Source organism: Glycine soja, chromosome 1 (assembly GCF_004193775.1).
Source record: "Glycine soja cultivar W05 chromosome 1, ASM419377v2, whole genome shotgun sequence".
In the NCBI taxonomy this organism is placed as follows: Eukaryota; Viridiplantae; Streptophyta; class Magnoliopsida; order Fabales; family Fabaceae; genus Glycine; species Glycine soja.
In genome coordinates this window covers 56876627-56900493 of record NC_041002.1, presented here as the reverse complement: position 1 = coordinate 56900493, position 23867 = coordinate 56876627, and the positions used below count along the sequence as shown (strand labels likewise).

Genomic DNA, 23867 nt, shown 5'->3' with positions numbered 1-23867 from the left:
ACTGACTTAATTAAAGACAATAAATATACTAAACAAAAAGAATAAGACTATAAGAGCATGTCTCATTATTATTAAAGGTAATTTTGAAAATAATATATAAATTTAGGATAAATTATATATATAAAAAGGAACAAAAGGCAGCGGTTGATTATTAAATTAGTTAATTTGTTGATGACTTGTAAATCATGAGAAACTAAAGAAAAATAAAAAAACACCTCAAACTTCCACCAAATCACCATATCCACCGACAGCCAAATCAAGTCATAAAATGTCGATGAACCTCCCCATCTACCTTGATCATGAGTTTGGGATTCAATTGTAGTGCATTGACACCTCGCTTTCAAAGCACCCTCCAGCCTAATTTGTAGAGCCAGTCAAACTTGATTCTCTACTTTTACCTTTATTTAAAAAATCGTGCTTAATATATAATGCAAGTTTATAGTATACCCATTCCCTTTCTTCACAAAATAAAAATAAAAATGAGGAAATAGAACATTAAGTACTAGGAATAGACAGAGAAGTCTTTCTTAAGTTGGGACTGGGATCTCCCGATCTGGTGGGCGGTACTGTAGCTTAATAAATCTGACTGGGGCTATTAGGTGGTGTTTTGTTTGGGAGTTTATTTTTTTATTTTTTATTTTTAAATTTTTAAGATTTATAAGATATGTATCAATAATAAATTACTTTAAGTTTAAGATATCATGATATTTTTTGTTTTTCAGAAAAGGCTAAAAATATTGATTTATTGTTTTCAGTTTTGGATCTATTTTTAAAAGAAAATATTTTTAAAATTTTAAAAAAATACATTTTTATTCTTATTTTTTTTATTTGAAAATAAAAACAAAAAACACTCAAATCACGCATCATTCTAGATTTTGAGTGTCTTTTTTTCTCAATGACAAGAGACTATTAATATTTTTTAGTTCACTTGGTCATAAACTAATTCCACTATTAGATTTTGAGTGTGTGTTAATAAAAAATATTTATTAATCAACAATTTTTTTATCAACAAATATTAATTTTATTAATAGAGAGAATCAAATTCACAATTTTTTTTAATCATTCAACCCACCTCATATCTCCCAGATCAATCACCAGATTAAATCTTTCTACCATATAAGAATCAAATTTAAATAAACACAATTATTATTTTGTGACTAATTTTGTCTTCTAAAATTAGTATATAAGAAAATTTCATATTTAACAGCTCCAATAAGTCTCACTATGATTATATACCAAAATTAAACTCTTAGAAGAATTGTTACTGAAATCATTAATATATATTTTTATGGAGAAACCATTAAATTTCAAAAGAGTCTTTCTATTATAAATTATAATATATAAATATGCTTAATCAATATTTCGCACTAATAAATAATAGAATGTTTGCTTATAATTAATTTAATTTGCGACGCTAGGGTTGAGAAATACAGGAGTTAAAAGAAGTTATTGAGTTCAGTGGACCTAGGTCACAAAATAAAAGTTAAATTAAGCATGAATGATATCGCGCTCTAACTCTCTTCTGTTCACGTATATCCATTTACACCAGTCGTCCCTCCATAAATGCTTCTACACCCTCTGCAATAACTCCATGCTGCCAAACCTTCTCTCACTTGTTCTATTTATCTCCTCCTGCGTTGTTTCGTTCTGTCTCTATTTTGCTTTGGCCCAAACTAAAACTCCATCAACTACTCCTTCACTTCCCTAATTCCCCCCACACCCATTCTTGTTTCTACCGTTCCAGTCATCATCAACATAACTAATTAAGGTTTACACCACTATCAAACGCTTAAGGTCCCCTCTCGCATATACGCGTGTTTAATTTTAGCTTTGACTTGCTTTGCTTAGCTTAGTTAATTTCTGAGTGAGAGAAAGGGGTAACGGCTACGTCCCCCGCATTGAAATTGGTTACTTGACTAGCGTAATCATCTGTTTTGTCAAACCTTTCACACTCTCTACCCTTATTTTGTCTTTTCTGATTTCCCTAGCTTTTGTCTTTTGGGGTGGCAAGTTTTGCGTGTAAGATAAGAGTATTAAGGCCAACCAAGGCCAGGTAAAGTCACCAGTGCCCTCTTTGCAACCTTAACAAAGAATGAATCTCCAAACAAACACTTGAAAGTGCTCCATATCGATCAGAGACAAAACAGCGGCACGAGCTGGTCGATGCTTTTATCAGTTTTTCAGCTTTGCGAGACGGTTCCATAAATCCCAATTGCAAGTACCATCAAACTTTACAGAGGGAAAGCGGTTGATTCATTGCTGTCATCTTCGTGGTTAATCTAACAGGTGATCACTTCCTTAATTTCTTATTTTCTCTCCTAATTAAACAGAGATAGAACACCTTTTCTTTTTTGAGTTGAACAGCAATTTGACTAAATGGTAAAACTTGTACATTTTCTTTATTCTCGATGGGGAGATCTGGCTTAGAAATTTTTTACATATAGAACTCCGATTATTAATCGTTGTTGTTGTTATCAAATTTGTTCAATTTAATGCTTTATTGCCAACAAATTAAGTTTAGTCTTTTTGAGTAATGTGAGTACTTTTCTAAGCATCTAATAATAAGCTATTGAAGCTCAATTTGCCTAAAGCATCAAACTTAATGCTTTATTATTTTTTGTTTTATAGGATCCTTTTACTTACTTTATAAGAATTACAAAATAAAATTTAGTTAGTGATTTTATATTTGTGAAACTTTTATATTTTTTAAATATTCTGTAAATTATTAGAACTCTATTATCTTATTACAGTATTTGTTTTTATGATAAGGAAGTGGAAGGAAAATGAAAAGAAACTATATTATTTTTTTAATGTTTATTTGAGAGGGAAAAAAAGTTTCAATTCTAAGGCCCATGAGAAAATATAATTCCTTCCCTCCCAAATGTGGCATGAAAGGGTTGAGGGGAAAAATGATCTCTTACTCATTTTTATTTTTGTTTTTTTAATATATATATATATATATATATATATATATATATATATATATATATATATATATATATATATATATATATATAACATGATTTTTTATATAAAAAATAAATGATTTCACCTTATGAAAAATAGTTAAATATAAAAAGTTTGTCTTTTAAAGTTAATTGTATTTTTTTTAATTAGAATGATAAATATAACTTTTTTTGTAAGGCCTGTGGCTCTTTCGTGCTCCCATAAGCATCACTATGAGACTAACTTAAACAGTTAGCCCTTTTCCCCTTTCCCCCTTTTTCAAATATGCAAACCGAACTCATCTATTTATTTTCACTTATCTAAATAATTACAGGAAAAATTCTCTACGTTTTTCTTATTTCCATATATCAAAATAATACATTTTTCTATTCTTTTAATATTTTGTTTTTTATCTTTCTTATTTTTTTCTCTATTTTATTTCTAATTCAAATAGAACATTAATTTGTTTCTATCGAATCTTTGTTACCCATAATAAACTGTGTGTAGTGTATACTTGTAGGTTTTTTTTTTTAAAAAAAAAAAATCCTTCTGTCTGCTCAATTAACAAATAATTCTAAATCATTTAATATTCTATTACTAATTTTCCTACATTCTTTATATGTAAATGTTCTATATCTTCAAACAAAATATCCCGGTATACATTAACTAATAACCCAATACTCTCTCTCCGTCTTAAGTATCGATCTAGATTAATTTATCCAGATAAAAAAAAAGTTAATACACGTATGAAAAAATAATAATTTTACAAAATTAAATTTATTAAATAAATTAAAAAAAGTACTATTGGTATTACATTAAAAAACTAAAGTGAAACTTACTAAAAGAGAATAATTTTAAATTTGACTTCTGGATATATAATTGTATTAAATAGTTGTATACATAATTTCTATCCTTGTAGAAAATTGTCTATAATAAAAAAAATTCATGTGATTTATACCAATTTTTTCCCATACCCATATATATTAATCTTGTAAAATGTTTAGGATATATAATTAATATTTTTAACTAGAACTAGAATTTGAATTTTTACTTAAGTAAAAAAAAACTCATTTTAGAATTAAAATCACAATTATTATAGCATAACTAAAATCAACCCTTCCCAATTATATTTTGGAACCAATTGACCTTAATCTCAATTCAATTTGTCAAAAAAAAAAGCGTATTAAATAGAAAAAAATACACTTAATATTTTAAAATATAAGCAATATATTTAATACATTTTTCATTTAATTAAAGAAGAAGATTAGTAAGAAGATATTGTAAGAAAAATTGTAATTATTGTTTGTTTTTATTTTTTTTATGCAATAGAAATAATAGATTTTATATGATTATAGAAATAATAAATTTAAACTTAAGATTTCGTGCAAAAATTTCAAATTCTCTCACCTCATTACATGAAATATAGTATATCTTTTATTTTTTCATTTTGTGTGCAAGTTAAAGAACATTAATTACATTAAACAATATTACTATCATTGTTCGTATTTATAAAATCTAATTAAATTAAAAATACATCTTTATTCATTACTATTTCCGTTCTTATTTATAAGATCCAAATTATTAAAAAAAAATTTAAATATTTAATTGAATATGATTGTTTGGTACATCCTTAATTGAATATGTTTAATAATTTCTTAAGAAATGTGTGGATAATAGTTAACAAGAGGCTTATTTTCTTTTTATTAATGCTAATACTTATTAAATTATATATTTTCATATTTTTGAGATGCCAGATGTATTGGATTTTTAATTTTTAATACATTTTACAAGATGTACATAGAAAGTCAATATAAATAATATAATTAATTTAAAAGAAATAGCATTGCTCATTTACTATTTTACTAAAAATATTAAATTTTTGCCTTATGTAGTTATGAACATTTAATGTAATAATAAACTAATTCTAATGTATATTATATTGATTATTGAACTTCTTTAAAATATATTCTTAAGGGCCCTCGCTATATAGGGCTACACAAACTACACTCTTCTTGGTCGATCTCCCACATTTTTCTCTACCCCTCGCGCGTGTTAAATTTTTTGAAATCCTGGTTTTGCAGAGAAGCTATAGAGAAGAAGATTGCGGCTTGTGAACTTAAGGATTTAAGTGAAGTCAATGTTTGACACAAACATGTTTGATTCTCACCCTCACTTGCTTGATATGTCACCACCCCACAAGACTACTTGCTCTGAGAGTGATTTGGCAAAGCCCTGCAGAGATGATGAGTACGAGACCAAATCTATCACTGACACCATGGACGCTCCTTCTGGCGACGACCAAGATCCCAACCCGCGACCCAAAAAGAAGGGTTACCGCCGCCACACACAGCGCCAAATTGAAGAAATGGAAGCGTACGTAATATCATGAAACCTTAATTTGTTCCAATACATCACTCTTTATATATATCTGATGATGATAATAAAACACACACGCATACACACACACACACATATATATATATATGTATGTTTGCTTAGTTGGTATTATGTTGTTTTCAACTTTACTTTTATCAGCTTCTTCAAGCAGTGTCCTCACCCGGATGACAAGCAAAGAAAAGAGCTGAGCCGTGAGCTGGGGTTAGAGCCTTTGCAAGTCAAGTTTTGGTTCCAAAACAAGCGCACCCAGATGAAGGTAAGTCAAAGAGAGAGAGAGAGGGAAGTTATATTAGATTGAACTGTGGAGTATATGAATTTGAAGTTGTACCACTAACATATATACTTTTTCTTAATTTATGCTGGTCATGTAGACTCAACATGAACGAAATGAAAATGCTATTTTGAAGGCAGAGAATGAAAAGCTTCGCGCTGAGAACAGCAGGTACAAGGAGGCCCTAACCAATGCTACATGCCCCAACTGTGGAGGCCCAGCTGCTCTTGGCGAAATGTCCTTCGACGAGCAACACTTGAGGATTGAGAATGCTCGGTTAAGAGAAGAGGTACCACAAAAGAAACTCGTTAATTAATACGCCTCCTTGTTCCTTTTTTTTCTTAATCAAATAACCAAGTTAGTTACTTTTACTTCAGATCGATAGGATTTCAGGAATTGCTGCCAAATATGTTGGAAAGCCAGTGACTTCTTCGTACTCCAACCTCTCATCTCTGAATAACAACCACGTGCCTGTCGGTAACTATGGATCACAATCAGGCACGGTAGGAGAAATGTATGGAGGCAGTGACCTTTTTAGGCCACTCCCAGCTCCTGCTGATGCTGACAAACCCATGATTGTGGAGCTTGCTGTTGCAGCTATGGAGGAACTCACAAGACTAGCTCAGGCTGGAGAGCCTTTGTGGGTCCCAAGCAACCACCATTCTGAGATTCTAAATGAAGATGAATACTTGAGGACTTTCCCTACTAGAGGTTTAGGACCCAAACCCTTGGGCTTGAGATCAGAAGCTTCAAGGGAATCCGTGGTGGTCATCATGAATCACATTAACCTTATTGATATCCTTATGGATGTGGTGAGTGCTAATTAAAGATGTTCTTAGCTTACAATTTCTTAATCAATGAGACACTTGAGCTGACAATGACATTGATGGGTACTGGTTTTCAGAATCAATGGTCAACTGTGTTTTGCGGTATTGTCTCGAGAGCATTGACCCTTGAAGTCCTTTCAACTGGAATAGCAGGAAACTACAACGGAGCCTTGCAAGTGGTACGCATTTTTCTCCCCTTTTCTTCTACGCCATGCATGACCTTGCTGGTATTGTTGACAGATAATAACTTTACCCTCGACCAGGACAAAAAAATATATCTTTCTTAGCACCTCATATAATTAACAAAGTGTTTTTGTTTTTTTTTTTTGTGTGTTTAGATGTCATCTGAGTTCCAAGTCGCTTCACCACTTGTTCCTACTCGTGAGAACTATTTCGTAAGGTACTGTAAGCAGCAACCAGATGGGATATGGGCAGTGGTGGATGTTTCCTTGGATAATCTGCGACCCAGTACAATCTCAAGAAGCCGAAGAAGGCCCTCTGGTTGTTTAATTCAAGAATTGCCAAACGGTTACTCCAAGGTGACAATCACATTTTCATTAATTATATTATGCCCATCTTAAATTTTTTTCATAGTAGTATACATCGATCCCAAGAAAACAGAATTTTTATTAGATATTATTCCTCCTGGATCAGGTTACATGGATTGAACATGTGGAAGTGGATGATAGAGCAGTGCATAGCATATATAGAACTCTGGTTAATTCGGGCCTGGCCTTTGGAGCTAAACGCTGGGTAGCTACATTAGAAAGACAATGCGAACGTCTTGCCAGTTCAATGGCCAACAACATACCAGCAGGGGACCTCTGTGGTATGTGATCGAGTGGAGTGTGAATTTGTTTGTTTCCGATTAATATTAACATATATCCTCAACTCAAATATATGCATGCAGTGATAACGAGTGCTGAGGGAAGGAAAAGTATGATGAAGCTGGCGGAGAGAATGGTAATGAGCTATTGCACTGGTGTTGGTGCTTCTACCGCGCATGCTTGGACAACGCTCTCCGCAACTGGATGTGATGATGTAAGGGTAATGACAAGAAAGAGCACCGACGAACCTGGCAGACCCCCCGGTATAGTGCTCAGTGCTGCCACTTCTTTTTGGCTTCCTGTTCCTCCAAAGAGGGTTTTTCATTTCCTACGTGATCAAAACTCAAGAAATGAGGTATCTATCTATCTGTCTGTCTATAATAATTATACATATATTCATCCTTGAAGCTGATACAATATATCCAATTGAATTCTCAGTGGGACATTCTCTCCAACGGGGGTCTAGTTCAAGAATTGGCACATATAGCAAATGGTCGTGATCCCGGCAACTGTGTCTCTTTACTTCGAGTCAATGTAAGTTCCTGCTGTGTACTTAATTTTTGGCATGCATGTATGTATATATATATATATATATATATATATATATATATATATATATATATCATGACACATAAAGCTGACCCTGTATTTTGGTAAATACCTACCTTGTGTGCGTAGAGTGCAAATTCAAGCCAAAGCAACATGCTGATACTTCAAGAGAGTTGCACAGATTCAACTGGCTCATATGTAGTTTATGCTCCTGTGGATATTGTTGCTATGAATGTTGTCTTGAGTGGAGGGGATCCAGACTATGTTGCCCTGCTCCCCTCGGGCTTTGCTATTCTACCTGATGGGCCTCCTGCATTAAACGGTGGGCCCATACATGATGTTGGGTCTGGAGGTTCTCTACTCACAGTTGCATTCCAGATCTTAGTTGATTCAGCCCCAACTGCAAAGCTATCTCTGGGTTCAGTCGCCACTGTTAACAGTTTAATTAAGTGCACAGTTGAAAGGATCAAAGTTGCAGTCATACGTGACAACACCACCTGATTTCAGAACCTTCCATATATATTATATGGTAATCAAATTAATTTACAGTGCATGGCAGTTTTCATTAGAACAAGTCACTGAAAGGTACCGTTTTCTTTTTTGCAGTTAGAACAAGTTAAGAAAGTAACGAGCTTGGAGTGGTTCCTATTTCGTTTTCAAAACAAGGGCAAGAAGTCAATGAACGCACCTCGGAGTATCACTTCAACAACGTTAGAACTTCGAAGAATCTTAGGTTCGGGTATTGACTTTCACTCATATGAAGACTAAAGTTGTTCCATCCAGCTGTAATATTTTAACTTAGAAAAACTGCAAATTTCAGTCTCGCTATTTTACCGTAGAATTAATTTTGGCGTTGTATTTGTAGGCTTCGCTTAATCAAACTTCCTCAATTGTTGTTATGTTGACTTTTCCTATTGTATTGTAAACTGAAGCAAATTTTCATTTTTTTTTTGTCTAGTGTAGACGCAGATGTTAGAGTCAGTGTCACAAAGTCTTTTTTCTTTATCATGATTTTTTTTTACATTTTAGCTTTTTTATATTATCCTAACACTCTTCTATACATATCATTCCTGCAGTTAAAAAAAATTATATCATTATTTCAAATATTTATTGAAGAACTCTGATAATAATTTAACGTCAAGTTTTTTACATCTCCTTATGTTCTTTCCATTACACGGATTTTTTTTAAATTGAATTTTTTTACCAATGAAAAAAATGTTGATTCAACATTTTAGTAGTTATTTAGCTTTTGAGATAAATTTATTTTACACATGTCGTATACGTTTTAATATAAAATTTACTATTAAAACTAATTTAAGTAACGTTTTTTACAGCAATTTAAGTAAAAAATTTAATTATATTCAGTGGTTAAAAATTAATTCTATAAAAATTTAAAATAAACATAGATTTCGTTTACCTTTAGATAAAAGTTGAGAACAAGCTCGCGTTTAGAATTCTAATGCATTTGTAACTTTGAGAATAAAAGTACTTTTAAATTCATCCAACTAGCAGCCAAACATATACATAATTAATTTACCGCTAAGATGTCAAAGGATATTTGTATTGTCAAAGGTACTTTTATACTTAAACGGGGTTGCCAGTGTAATTTTCTATTATTATCGTAATAAATTAAACAATGTTCTAAATTGAATATTGCTATTGATATTCGAGAGAACGACCAATGTCATTGTTGAGCAGTCCAGAACTCTACTTTCTATACATTATCTTTGTCATTTTTATTATATAACTATGCCTCATTTACATTCTTTTCAATAATCTAAATGGGTCATATCTCGCGTGACTCAATCCCTATCCAACGAATACACGATTCAAATTTCCATCAAGGGGTAGGATATAGTACATCGTGTAAGACGTTATTTAAAACATTTCTCATCAATTGATAAATAAAGTATTGATTAAATATAACTAACTAAATTAAAATTCTTTCATTTTTTATGTATGATTAAAATTCTTTCATTGAATCATATACACGTATCAATGCATCATTGACTTCGTTCACTCACTGTCAAAGAAGTGTCGTGCAAATGACTTCAAAATTTCCGTTAACGAAACCTACCTAAATTAAGGCAAAGGCCTTTCCGCGGTTGAACTAATTAAATGCTCCTGGATTGGTGCTACCTTTCATGAAGCAGTCTGAATTCTCTACCACTGCTGCACTGGATCAACCTTGTCTCGTACATATATATTTAAGAGGGATACCATACCAGTTGGGGGAAAGTGTGCTTTTTTTTTTTCATGTGTAAAATAGTTAGTATTTATAATTTATTTCCTTTCCAAACATTATATGGTTGATTGTGAATAAATTCAAATGAAATAAGAAATATTCTCTTTAAGAATAATTGGGGTGTTGAGGTGTTCTTTGCTTTCGTTTATGCTAATGGCTAAATATTATTATATGGGCTTGGTATGTAGGCAAAAACAATTATCCAACGGTGGACTTAGAACAGAGTTAAAATCAAGAATAATTTTTATTCATGAAAATTTTGTTAATATTTACCATACTTACCTTAAAAATTATACTTAACATAATTTGATGATGTAATTTTTTTTACACTAACAATATATTTTATAACAATATATTTTATAGTTATATATAATGTATTTCTATCGTGATTTTTGATAAAGAAAATATTTTTATTATTGATTTCTTAACCAATATCTTTAGAAACTAGTTTGTAAGACATTATTATAATTATACTAATTAACAACTATCGTATTCACACTACAAAATTATTTCTTCAAAAAATTTATTTCAAACATTGTCATAGATTATTATATTTGATTTTAGGTTAAATGAATAGTTTTGTTCTTTTATGGGTTGTGGATTTTAAATTTGACCCCGTATATAGTTTTTTTTATATAGAAAAAATCAGTTTTCATATGTGCAATCATTATCAATTTGGTCCTTGTTATAATGTTGTTTACACATTCTTTATTAGTTTATTTAGTTCCCACATGTATTGCATATTCTTAGCTTAGTCCATAGCTGTAGTGTTTTCCTAATTTAGTTCCTGTACATGTAATATATTCTAATTAATATGTGTAGTACTGTAGGGACCAAATTAAGAATACACTATAACATAGACTAAATTAAGGATGTATAAATGCGAGTAAGGAATAAATGTGAAATGTATGTTTTTATACATAAAGCAATTTAATAAATTTTTAAATATAAGGACTAAATTGTGGTTATACATTAAGTTTGGATAAAATATTCTACTTATCAATATTAGTTACATTTTTATGTACCACCAAAAAAGTTAATTACTTTTTTGGTAAAAAAATCTTATTTGCTGATTTTAATTTTTAAATGTGCTAAAGTAAGAGTTGAAGGTTTGAAATGGATAAATTCTTGACTACTCACATGACACCAAGAAATGGGCACTACCTTTAATTTGTTATGTGGGTTATTACCATTTCACATTATAATTACATTTTTTATTTTGTAACTAAGATAATAATCATTTTGAAATTATCAAAATTTCTTTCTCAATTTCAATTTTTAAAAGTAATGATTATTTAAGAACATAATTTTTTAACCCCAAACATAAACTAGTTTGCATTAGTGGTAAAAGGTTTGAATAATTTGCATATAAGATCCTAGTTTCAAACTTCATTTTTTGTTGTTGTCATTACATGCACATAAAAAAGGAAAAAAAAATGGTTTGCATTAGTTGTAAAAGTTAATTTGGCTATTAAAATGAATTCAAAATGTCACGAAAAAAATATGAAAATCCTAATCATGTTCAATCTAATAAGAGTAAGGTTTTATTTTTCTCACTCTTTTAGTTATACACTTTCAACATACATATATATATATATATATATATATATATATATATTACACATCACCCAAGAAAAAAAGAAAATCTCTTCCGATCACTTCACACTAACATTAATATCCGTATATTTGATTTTCAATTTCTTATCTCTTTCAATCTATCATTTTTATCTCTATCAATAAATAAATTTCAATAAATAAATTTCAATAATTTTTAAGATAAATTATTAATAGTTAAAAATAACTTTACGTCACAATTTATTTTATTCATTTTAAATTAAAATATGTTTTATATATTTAAATGTACGTTTATTGTAAATTTTATGTTCAAAAATATATATTTATTACAAATTTTGATTAGATAGAAATAAACATTTATCCTATTTAATATTCTAGTTAAACTACTTTATAAGAAAAATGAGAAACTGCTTTTTATATTTTTGTGAAACAAAATTATTGTGCAAGATAATATTTAAAAACTCCATGTTATATTCATCAAAATTCAACCAGAGTTGGTGAAACCATTCAATGTTATAAATAATAGCATTCAAAGGGTCCTTAAGTGGGTGGTGTTTTTTAAAAGGTGTGTGGCACTGTGGGGGTATCAAAATTAAGGATTCGACGCCTAAAGTTATGGCACGGGTTAATGTAAATCCTTTTGCTTGTCCCAATGCCAAAATTTCCCTTTGAATGTATTTGGTAAGATATTTCGTAACTTATAAATTAGTAACATAATTCTTTAAGCATTCATTATTATTAATTAAAACTTATAAAAATAATAATAATAAAACTTAGAGTATTTTACTAGTACGCCTTAAACAAGAATAAATAACTTTTATCAATTACACATTTTTAATATTCTCTTTTGACATTTGGATGTGCATTTCACAACAATCTGTTATAAACCATTTCAAAAAAAAAAAACTAGAAACTGAGATGTTTATGCAGAAAATTTGATTTAAACCTATTTAAAACCCCAAATTATTATATGAAATTGTTATATGCACCATGAACATATATTAAGGGATCTAATTTGATTGATTAAGTAATATGACTAAGCTATTCTAAATTCTATAATAGTCAAATTCAGTTTATACTAATAAAAAAAAGATATGCACCATAATCATATATACCTAATGAAAGATGAGACATTTTAAAAATAATATAATAAAATGAAATCAGTAAAATTTAACAACTAAACCAAGTTTAATTCTTTCATATTGAATAGCCTATTTACTTTATAGCAAGAATATTTTTTCAACCGTTTTTATATCTGTTATTTTTATAATTAATATAAAAAAAATACTTTTTTACATGTAAAAAAAATTGATGCAAAAGATACTTGTCTCACACAAGATGACACCTCCTGCATTCTATCACAAGAATAATCAATAATAGCTAAATAGTTTATTTGACCACTCATTTTGGAATTTTGTTTGGGAAAAAAATAAAAATGATAAAAAATTTGAATATTCTCCATATCACGCAGATGCTTTTAAATGTAAAATTAATTTAAATACATACTAATGATGTTTAATAGTACTAATTTAGATACATATTGGCCGCGGGAAAAGTGTAGCTGTGTAGGTCAGAAAAAGAAGGCTGGGCTAGACCGAAACAATGCCATGTCTTACCGGCGTGTACCATTCTTCGTTGTGCCTCCTTGCTGCTGTCTCTGACTTTTCACGTTACATTACAGACTACAGTACTACAGTACTACATGCAGTGCCCCGTAATTATATTATATATTGTCATAGCGGGGGTACACTTTTACTATGTACCTATTACTACACAATTTAAAGTAATAGAGACATCGACCCAAGGAAATTGTGGTGACGATTTACCCTGCTAGCTAGTAGTTATAGTTCAAATTTTAATGGTCTGCCGTAATAGTTAATTCACATATAGAAGAGTAAATTAGGAATGCAGAATATCTGCAGATCGTACCTGTATATCCAGTATTCAGCACATGCATGCACAGAAGGTATTATATATATACTATTGTAAGTATTGATAAGCATAAGGGAGATGATAAGCTAGCTAGCACTGAGAAAATCGGTTGGACATTTATATCGGAAATTAAGAATCAACAGCTGAAACGTCATTTCACACTGGGTGCATGCCAAATTATTATCGCAAGCTCTGCGAACATTTTTGCTGAAGAAGACTGAGGCAGAGACGTAGTTGATGCCACCAGAAGCCGTAGGGTTATTATTAAATTCATCGAAATGTTCATTACTTGGTTAGGTTTGCAAGGCAAGGCATTATGTACTCAGTGCTTTTTTCACTGTCTGTCTTTTCTGGCAGGCAAAGTTAATTTTTTAAATACTGGGAAAGGTAAAAGAGAAGTGAAGGTACTGATGATTTTGCACCAGGTCCTAAAATTTAGGGCTGGAATATGAACCTTCGAATATCTATCTAGCTTTTGTTTATGCATGTCGATTCTAGAATTTTCATTAATGAAAGCGTACGTCTTTCCTAATTAATTATTTCGAACCAAGATGATTAGGTAACATTGAAGTAGCCAGTGGCTAGGACAACACTGTAAAGGACCAACCCGGATTGCCTCAGCTCCGCATATCTATCATCACTGTTAGATTTAATTAAATACTTTTTTTTATCCATTCTAATTATGTTAATTTCTTTTTTTTTTAGTTTTGTTCTATTCATTTCATTTAATTATTTAGTCCTTATTCACTAGATTTTAGTTTCCTTAGCTTTATTAAAAAATAAAGAAAAAGAAAGAAAAAAAATAGAAAATGAGATATTTTTTAAAGTTGTTTGATAAGGGAAAAAAATGGAAGTTTAATTTTTTCCACTTAGATATATATATATATATATATATATATATATATAATAATAATAATAATAATAACATAAATATTTCTAAGAAAAACTAATAATAATAGTTTGACTTAAAAAAATACTTATTCCTTTTCTTTTTCATCTACTTTTGAATAAATTGAATTTAATATCATTATTTTCTTTTTTTCTATTTATAAGATTTAAATTTGAAATAATATTTTTTCTGAATAGATAAAAAGTATGAACATGTGTTGTAGATCCAATAGATAAAAAAAATGTTATTGATGCATATACTAAAGATATGATTTAACTTTTGTACAATTGATTAGCAAAAGACCATGGGCTGAGTTTTACTCAGCACCGTTTAATTAATGAGTTATATTCCTTCCCAAAATGACAACTAGGTAGCTCAAAGACAGATAATATTGATGGATGCCTCTCATTTTTAGTTTCTATTCAATTAGTTATTATTATTTTGTGATAATAACAACATAAAGTTGTTAAAATGATAAAAATAAAAATGTGTTGTCTCACAATTTAAGTAAGATGCACAAATTGATCTTTCATATATCCCTAGTCTTGTTTTTTCCGTATCGTTTTAAATCATCCAAGAATCTAAAACAACAAGTTAATGATTAATTAATGTAAATAACAAAAGAAAAAAAAACTATGATAGTTATATGACCCTATAGTAAATTAAACAATAACATATATTAATTCAAGAGAGTAGAAAATGTAATTTAATCATATCAATATATAAAATATAATATGTTGAAAATATATATATTATTGTAGAAGTACAATAATACTAAAATATGATATAACAGTGATGGTTTTCTATAATTGTTGTGTGTATGTTAATTTTTTATATTATAGATGTTATTGTGAACTAATAAGTAAAACTAAAATAAGGAAAACTATGTACAGAAAAAGAAAAGAAAAAAAGGAAAACTGGGTTAGTGAGTTAGTTTGTTACTTTGTTTCTGGCAATTCTATTGGGTGATGCTGTGTTGGCAAATTGTCGGCTGACCCAAATTCAACCAAAAAAGGCAATTGTTTTTTCACTTCCCACGAATGGGGAGTGCAGGAAAAATACCAACATACAGCACGCCAATGCGAAGAGTTAATGTGTTTTTTTGGTTAACATGTTTCTTGCGGATTTTTATGCAAAATTCATAGTTTGAAACCAAGAGGAATTAAGATTCAAATATAGATTGAAATAGATACTCATATTGTGGCCAAGGTAACTCAAACAATATTACTTTCAAATGATAATGTAAAAACAAAACAATATTTATGCATACCACCAAAAGGCAATCCTTATCATGACTTCAACAAGAATGGTCAAATACAGCCCAACTTAATTATTCTTAGATTAATTTGGGGTATCCTTATATATGACGTAAGGATTAATTTGTGGATATATTATGATCCATTTACGGAACTTACATCTCCCAGCACATATTTTAAATATGCATATATTTGAATCAAATACTTAATCACATAACGCATAAAATTACTTATCAATCATATTATATCATATTGGTATTTAATTATTTTTATTATCATTAAAATAATTTTATGTAAGTTAAATTAATTTTTATTACAAAATAAATTTCAACTTAAAAGATTTTTTTAGTTAAAAAAAACTAAAATAATTATATTTTTTAATGTATTAATATAACTTTAATCTAAAAATAGCTTTTAAGCTTAAAAAAAATTAGGACCAACAATTCCTAAATATCCTAAGTTCCTAACATAGATCACAGTTCCTTTTCGATTTTATAAAGCGATGTAAAAATCAAAGGGAAGCAACCTCTCGTGAAGCTCGCTGACTATTATTCCCCCAATAACTCCAGGGGACTTTTGTTTTTAATTTTTGGCATATTTTTTTTTAATCACATAATCTTTTGGCTATTTTTTTACTTTCCAAAAAATAATTTTTGGAATTACGTTACATATTTTAGAACAAATTTCTGAAATGGAAAAAAAGGGGAATGTGTTGAGAAAAAATGGGTAAAAAAGTAAACACCAAAAAGTTCAATTCAGATATGGGTCATATTATAAAAGGCTTAGGCCCTTTCTACTTACAACTCCGTTTTTCAAAGTACACCCTGTAACCCCTTTCTATTATACTCTTTTTTTTTTAAAAAAGAAGTGCATATACCTATTCCATAAATGCATCTCCAGAACTATGATTCATATTTCCAAAGATATACTTTTGGAATAAGTATAAAATATCACTTAAGAATTAAGATGGTTGATGAGAAATATTTTTTTTTTATAAATCTTATATCCATCTTTGTTAGTCTTGTTTTTATCCTATCATTGGTTTTCTTTAAATTCTATGTAAAATATTATTTTCATCTTATCTTTATTATTTTTAAACTATCTTCACCATATTCCTCATGTGACAATGTGTTTCAAGGTACGTTCATCATTAATCTCATGTGACACTGAATAGTTGACGTAGACTTAGATTAAAAATGAATGAACACACTTAAAGGAAAGAAACCAAATTCACTTAAAAGAAAGAAACCAAACACACTTAAAGGAAATAAACCAGCATCAAAAGTTTTTGTGTGATTAAGGTGTATAATATATGAAGTTAGTGATAAACATACCTTGAACATAGTGCTCACATGGAGAAAAATACAAAATATTGTATAATATAATGAAAATGCAATATTATATAACAAATATATGGTGAAGATAGTTTGAAATCAAGGTTTAAAGAATAATAAAGATAAGATGAAAATAAGATTTTAGATAGGATTTAAAGAATACTAATGATATATTGAAAATAAAACTAACAAATATGAGTATAAGATAAACATTTATCATTTTTCCTTTATTTCTCGTCAATCATCTTAATTCTTCGTCGGATACAAGGGTGTACTTAGAAATGATGGTGTAAATAGCAAGAGCTGAGGCTCAAACACGGCCGAAGGCCCATTATAAATAAACTCCATGGGGCCCAAAAGCGAACCAAGCCCCCCCTACCCGATGAAGAAGCCGTGATATGTCTGTTTTCCAAAACCCTAAACATTAACACTTTGGTTTGGCTGTAGCTCAGAGCTCGCTCTCCTCGCCGTTTCTCTCATCGCTAGTTTCAAGTCTCCGTAAGATCTTCTTCCAATTCCGAAACTAGATCCGCAGGCCTTCGCCCTTTAGATTGCTATTCTTATGTTATCGTTGTTCTATACTCCAACTTCCATCTAGATTATCATTGTAAATTAACTTATGCTTCTTTTATGTAATTTTATTCTTGGTTTTGTTTTATCATGGAAAATTGTTTTAAATAGCCGGTTAATGTGGAAATTGTTCGTTATAATTATATATACAATTTTGTTTACTGTAGTTGTGACAATGGTGAGGGTTAGTGTGTTGAATGATGCTCTGAAGAGCATGTACAACGCCGAGAAACGGGGGAAGCGCCAAGTCATGATTAGGCCGTCCTCGAAGGTCATAATAAAATTCCTCTTGGTGATGCAGAAGCATGGTATTTCTCAACACCTCTATTTTTGTTCCCCCCTAATTGAATTGAATATAATAGATAATAGGAACTTGTTTCAGTGTTGTTGTCATGATTTGTGATGGTGTGGTGCTTTGTAGGGTACATTGGTGAGTTCGAGTATGTTGATGACCACAGGGCTGGGAAAATCGTGGTTGAATTGAATGGCAGGCTGAATAAGTGTGGGGTTATAAGCCCTCGCTTTGATGTCGGTGTCAAAGAGATTGAAGGTTGGACTGCAAGACTGCTTCCCTCAAGACAGGTAACATCAAAACCCAACCCTGTTCAATCACACCTTTGCATATGCTATTAAACTTTGTGTTGTATGAACTGTCTTTTAATGGTATGTTTGGGAGTGGACTGTTGTGGAAGGGTCTGGAATAGGTTTTTTAATTTGAAGTCAAGAAAATTACATTTTGTTTAGGAAAATAAACAAAATATTAAGGCATTCTGATTATACGTTAATCCGTTCTTTTTTGTTTTTTTTTTTAAATTCACACGATACCAATGTCTTTGTTTATAGTGTTTGGCCTTTATTTTTTTAATCTTTTATCTTTTAAAGTAGTTTGTTCAATTAGCTCCTCTAGAAACTCTATTCTTTTGGCTTTTGTTCATTAGCAGAGAAGCTACCTTTGTCTTTAGGAGCTTCCTTGAAATTGTGTCTTACCTTCTCCTTCCAAAGGGAAGAGAATCACCAAAAAATGTACCTTTAATCTAAAGAATGCCAACCTATCTGTATTAGTATTGTTGTTTCCAGGTCAGCAAAATCAGAATATTTCTCTTGTAAATTGATGTACTTGTAGAATTCTTATAGTAAGTTGTGGTTGAAAATTGGTTTTTCCTTGGCCTTTATAAAATAGGATCATATTGTTTTTAAACATTATTTGATTTAATAGGTTGTTTAGATGTGAAATTGCTAACCTATCTGTGATTAAACTTTATGTTGTCCGTTATTCTCTTGTGCGCATATGGTTTCTCCTGTTTGCCCCTAAACTTTGATTGCTCAAAATGCGCAGTTTGGTTATATTGTCTTGACAACCTCTGCTGGTATCATGGATCATGAAGAGGCTAGGAGAAAGAATGTTGGTGGTAAAGTGTTGGGTTTCTTCTACTAGGCTAGCTTTTTGTTTGAGGTTCGCTCTGATGAAGTTTGAGATTCTCATTGGTTTTGATGGACCATGTGCTAGTTTGTTGCTAGCGCCAGAAGTTTTATAGAGAGGAAGAGTTTTAATTATTTTTTTTCGCGCATTTTATTTGTGAAAACGACTTGGTCATTCTAATCTTTTTTTCTTCAACACTGTTTTTTCTCATACAAATTGGGTTGGCCGATTTTATTTAACGGGTAATGGACTTAGAATGGACTGGGGGGGCATTTGGTGTTTTTTGCCCTATCAGCGGACTGGTGTTGCATCGTGTGCCTGTTTTAAAATTACACTTTAAATTGTATTTGGTAAATGTTGGTGATATTGAGAAAGGTGAAATCATTACACGAGTAATAATATCATACAAAGTATAGTATTAGGTTTAAATTTAAAGGCTAAACTATGAACAAAATGCCTGAACCAAAAAAAATTGCATAACAAGCCCACTCGGATCCCACTTCTACATCAGTAATCCATGATCAAATTAGAAAATACTACAATAAAAGAATAAGAAATTCCCTTAGTCATATTCTTATGAAGAAAACGAATTCAAATGTTTTTCTAATTCTTTTCTGAATTTCGCGATGGGAAATTCCCTTAGTCTTACACCCTTTGACCTCCTCCCCTCCTTTATAACTTGGTGCTTTCAACTGTCACACATATCAGGTTGAGATTGATTTGTGAGCGGACTCAACTAAAATTTTAAAAATATATTAAATAAAAAATTTAAAATAACAATGTAAATACAGCAAGCTTTATAATATACTAACAATAAACATAAAGGATAAGGAAATAAAATAAATAGAAGAAAATTTAAAAAAATTACATGAAAGTTGCATTTTTTTTTTCACGCCCATAGACAGACGTCACTGAAAATTCTCCACCTAGACGATGGATTTTTTTACTGGCAATTGGCAAAACAAGATAAAATTCCATAAGATTTCAACCAAAATGGACATAAATATAAAAGTAAAATAAAAAATATAAGAAAATTGCTAAAATTTAAAGGACGGAAAGCCAAGTAAATCATATTATTTTGTATACAATTTTTTTTATTGATTAAAATTGATTGAAAATCACTAATTATTTTTTGTAAATTTTAGAATATTTGAAAGAGAATGGTTAATATTTTTCATATAAAAAAGATATTTACAAAGAATATTTGTATTGCATGGATCAAAATGATACATAGTATTACTTTCATTTTTATTTCTTAGACAATCAATATTTTTTTTTTATAAAACTTCATTTCATCTTTTGTGTATTAATGCATGAATTATCTCTTTTATGAAAATTAGAGAAGATGAATAGATTTCAAATTAAGGATAAATTTTAAAAAATATTATAAATTTAATGTTAATAACTAAATTAATTAACTTTTTAATGCATTATAATTAGGAATAGGAGGGTGTAGTTAATAGTTATTAGTTAATATTTTAACTGGAAAGCGTAGCCTTTGGGATGTTTCTACTACTTTGCTGTTAGTGTAAACTGCGATGTAAGCTTTTACTTAAGAAAGAAAAGGGGTTTCTTCGTCACTCCGCCATCTTCCTAAGCATTTCAACTCTCTGCGCTTCAAACTCCAAACAATGGCGTTGTTCCGCTTCTCTCTGCTTTTCACACTCCTTCTTTCTTCCATTCTCTTATCGAATCACTCAGTAAAATGCGGCGACCGTGGTCAGTACTCTCTTAATATTTCCAACTTTTGTCTTTCTTAATTACCTTCAAATGGGTTTCACTTGTTATTGTCATACTGTTATTATATCATTACTTTCTCTCGCTGTGCTGTGCTTAACTGTCATCAATTCTTCTTATTTCCGGCTAATAGGTCTTTTTCTGTCCTTTATTTTTCACTTTTTTCTTGTGCTTGAGTTTCCAATGGAAAATCTGAGTTAGATCTGTTTGGGAGAACTATTGATCTGACATCACCGAATCTTTGGAGATAGTATCTATATTTTTTAAGTGTCAATCTTGTAAAGATCTGCTTATTTGAGTTTATTGCTTCTGAATAACAAATTTTCAATTGTATAATGTTATTGCTTGTCAATGCAGAATGATTTGAATTTTTATATTTAAATTTGTGTATCAACAGGTTGACAATACGGTCATTGAGTAACCTAATCTTCTAGTCTACTATCATAGAATTACATGTTACTAGTGATCAGATTTTTCATTAATCTTGTTGACAGAATCCTCTTCCACTTATTTCACATATAGTGACAGCATCTGATTCTTTGGAAATCAAGGAGTTATATTTCATTTAGATTTGAATGCAAATTATCTGAGTGAAATGTCTTTACAGATCACACTGTGTGTTGATATGTTGTCTATCCATTTTCTGCTTTTCCATGTGAGTCTATGCGGTCATAGCACCCACCATATATCAAATAGTAAATAGTTAAGTCAGACTAGCTATGTTCCATAAACAATGGCTCCTATCATCCTATGTCTCCTTTCCTTGTAAACATGCACGCATTGAAGTTGACATTTTGAGATTGCAATAACGTTAATATCCCATTGCAGACGAGGAAGATGATCTTTATCAGGGAATCAACAAGTATAGGGAATCATTAAACTTGACATCTCTAACAAAGAATGAAAATGCAAATTGCTTTGCTGATGAAATGGCTGACCAGTTCAAGAATCAACCTTGTACAAATACCACAGGCGCAAACACAGTACCAGGCACAGAGCCTCGGTTCTCCAACTATCCAGACCTTTTGAATAAATGTCATTTGAATATTTCTAACACGAGGGATGGAATTGTAATGCCTGCTTGTGTTCCTGGCCTGGTTTCGAGTGTTGTCCTCACAAATTTCACGCAATCTCTCTACTCGGGTAATCTTAATGACTCCAAGTTTACAGGAATTGGTATTGGTTCAGAAGATAACTGGATTGTAGTCGTACTGAGCACTAACACTCCTGAAGGAAGCTTTGTTCCTGAGACTGACAGTGGTGCCAATTTGATTTCGAAAATTGGATTGATTTACTGCTCATTGCTTTTGTTAGTTGGTAATCTTTTCCTGTTGTGAACAAGAGGATGCCATTGTTCTCATTTTTGTTTTGTTTTAGTATTGTCAATTTGGAGGCCTTGCTACCTCCATAAAGTTCTTACTAATCTGTGTCCAGGAACACTAAAAATAATATAGACAAGTGCTTTTCTAGTGAAACATAGATGGTCGTGGTTACAAGTGTTGTTTCAATATTGTAAGTGTCTGTAGGATGCTAGAGAAGAGGAATATGGGAACAGCATTTATCCTCAAGGGTTGTTATCTTACTGTTGTCATTACTAACAGTTTCATTTCTTTTCTTTTCTTTCTGTTTTTTTGAATACTTTACTTTTGCCAAATCAGAATAGGAAGCAATAAATTGTAGCATTGATGATAGCACACTAGTACTTTAATTTCAAAATGGAAATTATGCTGCGTATTTGATATTGAGGGTTGAGGCTGCTTAGTGTGCCGTTCCAAAACCATTTAATCTAGTTCAAAGGTGTTTAAAATTTGACAAAATACGGTACTTATTGGAGGACTAAATTGGAGGATCAAAATTTCTCAATTTTAAAATAGAGAGATCAAAATTACAAATTGAGTAAAATAGAGAGACGGAAATTATATTTAAGTCTTTTTATTTTCACCTATTATGTTAATTGTATGACATTATATTACTACACCAATTATTATTATTATTGTTTAATCTTGAATTTTTGTACCATATGTTCCACACACATCTTATATCTATTTATGTTTCTCTTTTATTATCACTTTCTTCTTTTTTCTTTTCTTTCAAGGTCTTACATCTTATGTATGTGAAAAGAATCTACAACATGTTTTTGCCTCTGTTTGTATGACATCACTTATTACACCTCTTATATTCTTTATTTTTCTTTTCTATCTTTCCCTTGAGTGTGAAAAAATCATTTTTGAAAAATAAAGGAAATCAGCATTATTCATGACCTTTTCTTCATGTTTAATAGTTTGGGCTCTTTTAAAGTGTAAATTGCACATTGAGTTATATTTTTATCAATCTTATTTAATCATGTACGCAAGGGCTACTGTTTTAATAATTTCTTAAAGTTCAGTTTGGTGTTTGTATATTGATAGATTTATGTGAATGGTCTTTGAACCTATCATTAAACATGAAGAAAAATTCATGTACTCATCACTCATGTTAGATATAAACCATTCTTAAGAGTTGATCCTTGATAGATTTTGCTGAGTTGCAATTTTCCGCTATGGTATATATGGTCTTGTGGAGTGTTGCAAACACTGTGATAGAGATTGCCACTGCCCACAGGAAAGCCTTCATAGAGTCATGAGTATCCTCAGGAGGTACTTGAAGCCTCACTAAGACGTAGGATATAGATCTAATTAATTTTACCTGATATAGTTGGCGTTGTTAGACAAGTATAGCATTCATATGATTTCTTTCAATAGCTTTAAGTTTTAGGAATAATAGGTGCTTGACATTAATCAGAACCTCTCTTATAGTCAAATAGCTAGGAATTTAATCTTTGACATCCCCATATCTACAATGTTATAATAGGAGGGAAAGGAACTTGGAATGTTAGTACGTATCTGGCATGTCAATAACATTTTAGTTCTAATTTATCGGAGAGAGAAAAAATCATTTAATTATTAAATATTTAAATAAGACACCGAAAGATACGGGAATGTGGTTCCATTAACTGCATTCTACTTATGAATGTGAACTGTTATGTGTCACATTTCTGTAAACCAATTAAACTGTTTCAAACAGAAATTGACAACTTCATTGACCCTCTAATT

General features: G+C 30.4%; 3 protein-coding genes across 5 annotated transcripts; all 3 read left to right on the top strand.

Annotated features, from left to right (window-relative positions):
- The first annotated feature begins 1607 nt into the window (after nucleotides 1-1607).
- LOC114367945 (homeobox-leucine zipper protein MERISTEM L1-like) lies at nucleotides 1608-8822 on the top strand. Of its 2 annotated transcripts, XM_028325221.1 has the most exons (12): nucleotides 1608-2286; nucleotides 5028-5319; nucleotides 5482-5599; nucleotides 5715-5903; nucleotides 5992-6426; nucleotides 6519-6620; nucleotides 6780-6980; nucleotides 7096-7270; nucleotides 7352-7623; nucleotides 7707-7802; nucleotides 7947-8346; nucleotides 8424-8822. In XM_028325221.1, exons 2-11 carry the CDS (start codon nucleotides 5084-5086, stop codon nucleotides 8316-8318), a joined length of 2196 nt encoding a protein of 731 aa, XP_028181022.1. In that variant the 5' UTR covers nucleotides 1608-2286; nucleotides 5028-5083; the 3' UTR covers nucleotides 8319-8346; nucleotides 8424-8822. The 2 variants fall into 2 exon arrangements, with proteins under 2 accessions (XP_028181022.1, XP_028181030.1); XM_028325229.1 differs by lacking the exon at nucleotides 1608-2286 and having other exon boundaries at nucleotides 5228-5319; nucleotides 5495-5599.
- Nucleotides 8823-17416: 8594 nt separating this feature from the next.
- Nucleotides 17417-19277, top strand: LOC114367933 (40S ribosomal protein S15a-1). 2 transcript variants are annotated; one of them, XM_028325203.1, is made up of 4 exons: nucleotides 17417-17546; nucleotides 17786-17926; nucleotides 18040-18200; nucleotides 18955-19277. In XM_028325203.1, exons 2-4 carry the CDS (start codon nucleotides 17794-17796, stop codon nucleotides 19051-19053), a joined length of 393 nt encoding a protein of 130 aa, XP_028181004.1. In that variant the 5' UTR covers nucleotides 17417-17546; nucleotides 17786-17793; the 3' UTR covers nucleotides 19054-19277. The 2 variants fall into 2 exon arrangements, with proteins under 2 accessions (XP_028181004.1, XP_028181012.1); XM_028325211.1 differs by lacking the exon at nucleotides 17417-17546 and adding an exon at nucleotides 17637-17655 and having other exon boundaries at nucleotides 18955-19218.
- A 1269-nt stretch (nucleotides 19278-20546) lies between these two features.
- On the top strand, nucleotides 20547-22466 carry LOC114367926 (uncharacterized GPI-anchored protein At5g19250-like). Its single transcript, XM_028325191.1, has 2 exons — nucleotides 20547-20757; nucleotides 21604-22466. The coding sequence occupies exons 1-2, from the start codon at nucleotides 20670-20672 to the stop codon at nucleotides 22110-22112; spliced, it is 597 nt and encodes a 198-aa protein (XP_028180992.1). The 5' UTR covers nucleotides 20547-20669; the 3' UTR covers nucleotides 22113-22466.
- The last annotated feature ends 1401 nt before the right edge of the window (nucleotides 22467-23867 follow it).

Coding starts and splice junctions, on each gene's coding strand:
- LOC114367945 (XM_028325221.1), top strand. CDS start 5,084: ATGTTTGACACAAACATGTTTGATTCTCACCCTCACTTGCTTGATATG. Junction 5,904..5,991: donor ATGCTCGGTTAAGAGAAGAG/GTACCACAAAAG, acceptor CTTTTACTTCAG/ATCGATAGGATTTCAGGAAT. Junction 6,981..7,095: donor TGCCAAACGGTTACTCCAAG/GTGACAATCACA, acceptor CTCCTGGATCAG/GTTACATGGATTGAACATGT.
- LOC114367933 (XM_028325203.1), top strand. CDS start 17,794: ATGGTGAGGGTTAGTGTGTTGAATGATGCTCTGAAGAGCATGTACAAC. Junction 17,927..18,039: donor CTTGGTGATGCAGAAGCATG/GTATTTCTCAAC, acceptor GGTGCTTTGTAG/GGTACATTGGTGAGTTCGAG. Junction 18,201..18,954: donor GACTGCTTCCCTCAAGACAG/GTAACATCAAAA, acceptor CAAAATGCGCAG/TTTGGTTATATTGTCTTGAC.
- LOC114367926 (XM_028325191.1), top strand. CDS start 20,670: ATGGCGTTGTTCCGCTTCTCTCTGCTTTTCACACTCCTTCTTTCTTCC. Junction 20,758..21,603: donor AGTAAAATGCGGCGACCGTG/GTCAGTACTCTC, acceptor ATCCCATTGCAG/ACGAGGAAGATGATCTTTAT.